Raw genomic sequence first — 6,845 nt, 5'->3', positions numbered from 1 at the left:
ACCTCTGTTTTAGATAATCTCTGGGACAGATAATCTGGGTCAAAATGTAATGTCTACTGTTACTGAATGGTCAAGATATTCTTATAGAATAGGAAGAAGAATCGGGAAAAAAAATCAATAGCAAGAAAACCATCATGAAGATGCTATCAACATTTAAATCAGAGGCCAGGAAGTTGGTGCACTTGGTATTGTTCTGCATTTGGAAGTATGAGGGCCTGACTTTGCTCCCCTGCACCATATGCACATGTGCCAGAGTTGTTATTGTTATTGTTGTTATTGTTCCTTTCTCTAGGAATGCTTGTCTCTAATTTTGTTGTTGTTTTTCCTATAACTCTTACATTAAAAAAAAAAGTTGCATAGGGCTGGAGCGAAAGGAAAATGGTTTTGCAAACGATTTTCATGCCCAAGACTCTGAGGTCCCAGGTTCAATCCCCAGTGCTACCAACAAACAGAGCTGGGCATTGCCCTAGTTAATAAGTACATACAAACAAAATAAACAGATCTTTAAAATAAAGATGGGTGGGGGTGGTGCACCTGGTTGAGCACACACATTACAATGTGCAAGGTCCCTGTTCAATCCCCCCAGTCGCCACCTGCAAGAGGAAACTTTTGCTAGTGGGGAAGCAGCATTGCAGGTGTTCTCTGTTTCTCTCCTTCTCTATCACCCGTTCCCTCTCAACTTCTGTCTCTGTCCAATAAGTAGATAAAGATAGTAGCAAAAAAAATAAATAATAAAAAGTAGAATTCTATCCAGTAATCGTGGACCTGCTGCAGTCCCGCGCGCCCTAATGTGAACGCGCCCTAATGTAAACCCTGAAGTTCCAATGTACAAAATCTAATTTACGGGAATCGGGCTGTAGCGCAGCGGGTTAAGTGCAGGTGGTGCAAAGCACAAGGACCGGCATAAGGATCCCGGTTCGAACCCCGGCTCCCCACCTGCAGGGGAGTCGTTTCACAGGCGGTGAAGCAGGTCTGCAGGTGTCTATCTTTCTCTCCTCCTCTCTGTCTTCCCCTCCTCTCCATTTCTCTCTGACCTATCCAACAACGACAACAATAATAACTACAACAATAAAACAACAAGGGCAACAAAAGGGAATAAATAAATAAATAAATATATTTTTAAAAATCTAATTTACAGGGGCTAAGCAGTGACACATCAGGTAGAGCGCATATGTTACAATGCACAAGGACCCAAGTTCAAGCCCCCAGCCCTCACCTGCAAGAGAAAAGCTTCACAAGTGGTTAAGCAGTGCTGCAGCTCTCTCGCGCTCTCTCTCTTTCCCTCACTATCTCCCCTTGCTCTGTCGGTTTCTCTTTGTCTCTATCCAATAAAAAATAACTTTACAAACATCTAATTTACAAAGTTGTCTAGATTGCCGGTGGCTAAAATTGGAGGGGGGGCAGCCCGTTAAATACTGTGCCTTAACCCGGTGCCGGCCCGGTTCGGTTCCGGGTGCACCTAACCCTCTCTCTCCCGCCCCATTGCCAGGTTTCTCCCGGGCTGCTGGATCTTCCCAGGGCCCTCTTCCTCCGAGTGAGTCGGGTGCCCCGGGGGAGCCCGGGCGGGGCTGGGGGATCGGCGGCTCCTCCCTCCGCCGCTCGGAGCCACTCAGCGGCCCTGCAGCCCCGCGCGCCCGGCTACACGCCCGCCCCGGCCCGCCCCCACCCCGCCGCCCCGGCGCCGGCTCCCTCTATATAAATCGGCCATTTGCTTCCCTTCGCCCCAGAGTCCCGGAGTCGCTGCCGCCTATTCTACCCGCACCGCGCTCGCTGCCGCCTCCTCCTTCCCAACATGACAGACGCCGCCGTGTCCTTCGCCAAGGACTTCCTGGCAGGGGGGGTGGCCGCCGCCATCTCCAAGACCGCCGTGGCGCCCATCGAGCGGGTTAAACTGCTGCTGCAGGTACGTCGACCCCACCCCACCCTAAGAACTCGACCAGGAAGTGGCGGGGATATGGGGGGCAAAGCACATGGAGTGCGATTTCCCCCACCCCCACTCACACACACTTCGGGCTGTAGGGACCCGAACCCTTGGGACGCAGCCAAGGGAAGTCGGGGCGCGGTGGCCGCAGAGTAGAACCCAAAGGCGAACTTGGGCGCGGGGATGGGGGGCGGCAGGTGCTCTAGGATTCTAGACCTCTGGATCTCTGGGGCCCAGGGATGTAAGGAAGGCTCGAGCCTTGGCTTCCAAACTCGGAGATGGGGAACTCCGGGTGTGGCAGACCTCGTAGCCCCCCTCATCCTGGGTCTCGGGGGTCAAGGGCACAGCCTCCAAGTCAGTGCTGGATAGGGATGAAGCTGCTCGCGCCGAGACCTCAAGGTCACGGCAAGGAGAGCACGCAGCACTCGCCAGGGGGAGCGGCCACGCGGGCCGGGAGCTCAGACCCACAGGCCCGGAAGCCGGCACCGGGAAGCTTGTGTGTGACGGCCGCATCCGCCCCCGCCGCCTGGCCTGGTGCGCGGCGTGCTCTCCCACGCCGGCTCTAGAGGGCGCTCCGGGCCGGGTGACACGAGGTGGTAACCCACGGGTCACCTCTAAGCCCGAGAGGACTGGAGGCGGGGTGGGAGGGCTGCGGCCGAGGCCCCAGGCACCAAGGTGACTGCGCCCTATGTGAGACTCACTCCGACGCCTCTGAACCTGAGATTGTGGCAGTGACCTTTCTCCCAAGTCTAAAGGTCACACCAACGCTGGAGGGTGCCTCTACCACCCCCTACCCAAAGGGGTGGAGGCTTCTTGGTGCACTACACCTCTTCCACCTGTGTCCCGCCCGGGGTGCTGGGAGGAGCCAGCCTGTGTGAGCCGGAGACTGGACTTGGGACAACAGGATTGCTGACCTTAAAGGTGTTTGTTGATTGAACTCCTGTCATTTTTCTAAATTGGATATATTTCTATATTATCGCAAGAGAGACAAGTCTGACACATGTGATGCCTGGATTCAAAGTTAGGACCTCATGCTTCATCCACTGCACCATCTCTAGCGCCACTGGGTCTCTTGTCTATCTCTCCCTGCTGGTCTCCCTTTTGTCTTCTTTCTCTTTTTTTATTGTAGTTATTGTTATTGATGTCATCGTTGTTGGATAGGACAGAGAGAAATGGAGAGGGGGAGAGAGAGAGAGACACCTACAGACCTGCTTCACCTTGTGAAGCGACTTCCCTGCAGGCAGGGAGCCGGGGGTTCGAACCTGGATCCTAACGCTGGTACGTCCACTTTGCGCTGTGTGCGCTTAACCCGCTCTGCTACCGCCCGACTCCCTCCCTTTTGTCTTCTAGGTGCAACATGCCAGCAAGCAAATCACCGCTGACAAGCAATATAAGGGCATCATGGACTGCGTGGTCCGTATCCCCAAAGAACAGGGTGTGCTGTCCTTCTGGCGTGGGAACCTAGCCAATGTCATCAGATACTTCCCCACCCAGGCCCTCAACTTTGCCTTCAAAGATAAATACAAGCAGATCTTCCTGGGAGGGGTGGACAAGAGGACCCAGTTCTGGCGCTACTTTGCCGGCAATCTGGCATCAGGTGGTGCAGCTGGGGCCACGTCCCTGTGCTTCGTGTACCCTCTCGATTTTGCCCGTACCCGTCTAGCTGCTGATGTGGGCAAAGCTGGAGCTGAGCGAGAATTCAAAGGCCTTGGCGACTGCCTGGTTAAAATCTACAAATCGGATGGGCTTAAGGGCTTGTACCAGGGCTTTAACGTGTCTGTGCAAGGAATTATCATCTACCGGGCTGCCTACTTTGGTATCTATGACACGGCCAAGGGTAAGTCCACCATGGGCTTTGAAAAGCAGGTTCTTGGGAGAGGGCTGGAAAGTTCCATAACTGTTTGCAAACTGTGAGGGAAAATCAAGGTCACCAAGTCACAGCCTTTGCGTACAAATGAGGTGGAGGAGGGAGAGGGGAAATATGGCCAGGAAAAGCTTGGGCTTTTTGCTAGAATTGTCTCTTCTTTTTTCAGGAATGCTCCCGGACCCCAAGAACACGCACATCTTTGTCAGCTGGATGATCGCTCAGTCAGTCACAGCCGTGGCCGGCCTGACTTCCTACCCATTTGATACTGTCCGACGTCGAATGATGATGCAGTCAGGGCGCAAAGGAAGTAAGTGCCACCTGAGCAGATGATCTGAGGGTGAGGAAGGGGGGGGGTTACTGCCAGGGCCTCACCAATCAAGTGGGAGTGATTGATTCCATCTTCTGCAGAGGTAGCCACTGGTCAAACCCTTTGTGGGCCCCCCCAACCAGGGTTATTGCTGGTGCTGCGTGTCTGCATGATGAACCTACCACTTTTCCCCTTATTTTTTTATTTTAATAGGGCATGGATAGGTGGTAGCTCGCTTGGTTGAGTGCATACATTACTGTGCCTCAGGACTTGGATTTTCAAGTCCCTACCCCCCACCCGCGGGGGGGGGGCAGTTTCAACATTAGTAATGCAGTGCTGCAAGACTTTTCTTATTTCCTCGCTGTATCTATTCTTTTAATAATTTCTTTTTTAAGGTTTATTTATTTTTCTATTTTTATTTATTATTTTTTATTCTATTTTTCTATTTTTTTATTTTTCTATCACTAAGAAAGCTAAGATGGAGAGAGAAAGAAACCAGACATCACTCTGGTACATGTGCTGCTATTAAGAATAGATACAGTGGTGCAGTGGATAAAGCATTGGGCTCTCAAGCATGAGGTCCTGAGTTTGATTCCCGGCAGCACATGTACCAGAGTGATGTCTGGTTCTTTCTCTCCTGTCTTTATCATTAAGGAATAAATAAAATCTTTAAAAAAATTAATTTTGATAAAGAATAGGAAAACTATCTAGGGATGGGAATTGTGTGGAAATGCACCCCTCTTATCCTATGGTCTTGTCAATATTTCTATTTTATAAATAAAAAAAATTTAAATGAAAAGTAATAAAATTTATTTCATATGACAGACAAATTGAAAGGGGTAGAGAGACACCTGCATCCTTGCTTCACCTCTCTGGAAGCTCCCCCTCACCATAGGTGAGAACCAGGGGCTTGAAACCAGGACCTTCTGCATGGTAACATGTGTGCTCAACCAGGTGTGCCACCTCCCAAACCACACACATACCTTTTATTATTTATTTATTTATTTATTTATTTATTTCCTTTCTACCAGAGCACTGCTCTATTCTGGCTTATGGTTTAGCTGGGAATTGAACCTCGGACTTTGGATCCCCAGGAATGAAAGTGTTTCTGTTACCTTTATGCTGTCTCCCCATCGGGCCTTTTGGGTGCCCAGGTTTAAATGGTATCCAGTGGTCAGAGCAACAGGGAGTCTACCCATCCCTGTTCTCAGGCCAGACCATTAATAGCTCAATATTAGAAGGTGAGAATGTGAGTTTTGCAGAAGCAGACGGCAGCTCCTAGAGACGGCTTGTGGTCGAATCCAGGAAATCCCAATGCCCTTTTCCTCAGCCTCTGGTCACCAAGTGTCTTTGTCCCTTTGCAGCTGACATCATGTACACAGGCACAATCGACTGCTGGAAGAAGATTGCTCGTGATGAAGGATCCAAAGCTTTCTTCAAGGGGGCCTGGTCCAATGTTCTCAGGGGCATGGGGGGTGCTTTTGTGCTTGTCTTGTACGATGAAATCAAGAAATTCACATAAGTCATTTCATAGATTCCCCACCACCGGCTCTATGAACAGGCATGCTGTATTATAGAACACATCTCAGCCTTTCTCAACAGACTGCTAGCTGTATTTATCATTGGCAACTCTTCACTGGTTGAAAATGGGAAGCAATAATATTTACCTGGCCAGTCTTCTTAAAGCCATGCTGATGATGATGATGGGACTCAGTTCTGTTTTTTTATTTCAGTCACTCCTGGTAACACATTTGAAGAAATAAAAAGAAAATATCTGAATTATAATTTTGTCTGTGACTTGTTCTTCCTCTGGAGCCTGGTATAGTGAATGCTATCTACACTGTCTCCCAAGCTGGCGAGCCGTCTTTAAAAAATCACTTGCTATGGACGGGCAGTAGTGCAGCGGGTTAAGTGCACATGGTGCAAAGCACAAGGACCAGGGTAAGAAACACAGTTCAAGCCCCTGGTTCCCCACCTGCAGGGGAGTTGCTTCACAGGTGGTGAAGCAGGTCTGCAGGTGTCTCTGTCTTCCCCTCTTCTCTCCATTTTTCTCTGTCCTCGCTAACAACGTTCACATCAATTACAACAATAAAAAAAAATAAGGGCAACAAAAGGAAATAAATATTTAAAAAATCACTTGCCTGTGCAACCCACCATCAGTTTCCACATTTGCAAAATGACAATCCAGGGCTTCAGAAACCATCCCATTGCAGTCACAACTGAATGAGCTAGGCTCCCAAAAGTGCATCTACCTGTCCACTCATGCTAGGTCTATTAGAACTAAAAGGTGAGGGTCGGTGACATGGTTCATTTGGGCAGTGGCAGCTTTGCCATGTGTATGACGCAGGTTCAAGCCTAACACCCACCACATTGCATAAAGCTTCCATGCTGTTTTTTTTTTAGATAGTTATTTACGTATTCTCTTTTGTTGCCCTTGTTTTATTGTTGTAGTTGGTAACTGATGTGTTGTTAGATAGGACAGAGAAATGGAGAGAGATGGGGAAGAGAAAGACACCTGCAGGGAGTTGGGCAGTAGCGCAGCGGGTTAAGTGCACATGGCGCAAAGTGCAAAGACCTGCTTATTTAAGAATCCTGGTTCCAGCCCCCGACTCTCCACCTGCAGGGGAGTTGCTTCACAGGTGGTGAAGCAGGAGGTCTGCAAGTGTCTGTCTTTCTCTCCCCCTATCTGTCTTCCCCTCCTCTCTCCATTTCTCTGTCTTATCTAACGATATCATTAACAAAAACAAGGG

At 49.6% G+C, this 6,845-nt stretch overlaps 1 protein-coding gene across 1 annotated transcript; it reads left to right on the top strand.

Moving 5' to 3' along the window:
- Window positions 1–1,708: 1,708 nt before the first annotated feature.
- SLC25A5 (solute carrier family 25 member 5) lies at window positions 1,709–5,880 on the top strand. Its single transcript, XM_007536411.3, has 4 exons — window positions 1,709–1,903; window positions 3,272–3,758; window positions 3,955–4,095; window positions 5,460–5,880. The coding sequence occupies exons 1-4, from the start codon at window positions 1,793–1,795 to the stop codon at window positions 5,615–5,617; spliced, it is 897 nt and encodes a 298-aa protein (XP_007536473.1). The 5' UTR covers window positions 1,709–1,792; the 3' UTR covers window positions 5,618–5,880.
- Window positions 5,881–6,845: the final 965 nt, after the last annotated feature.

This window comes from Erinaceus europaeus, chromosome X (genome assembly GCF_950295315.1).
Source record: "Erinaceus europaeus chromosome X, mEriEur2.1, whole genome shotgun sequence".
Taxonomy (NCBI): domain Eukaryota; kingdom Metazoa; phylum Chordata; class Mammalia; order Eulipotyphla; family Erinaceidae; genus Erinaceus; species Erinaceus europaeus.
The sequence above is the reverse complement of the archived record's forward strand: the minus strand, read 5'-3'. Positions and strand labels throughout refer to the sequence as shown.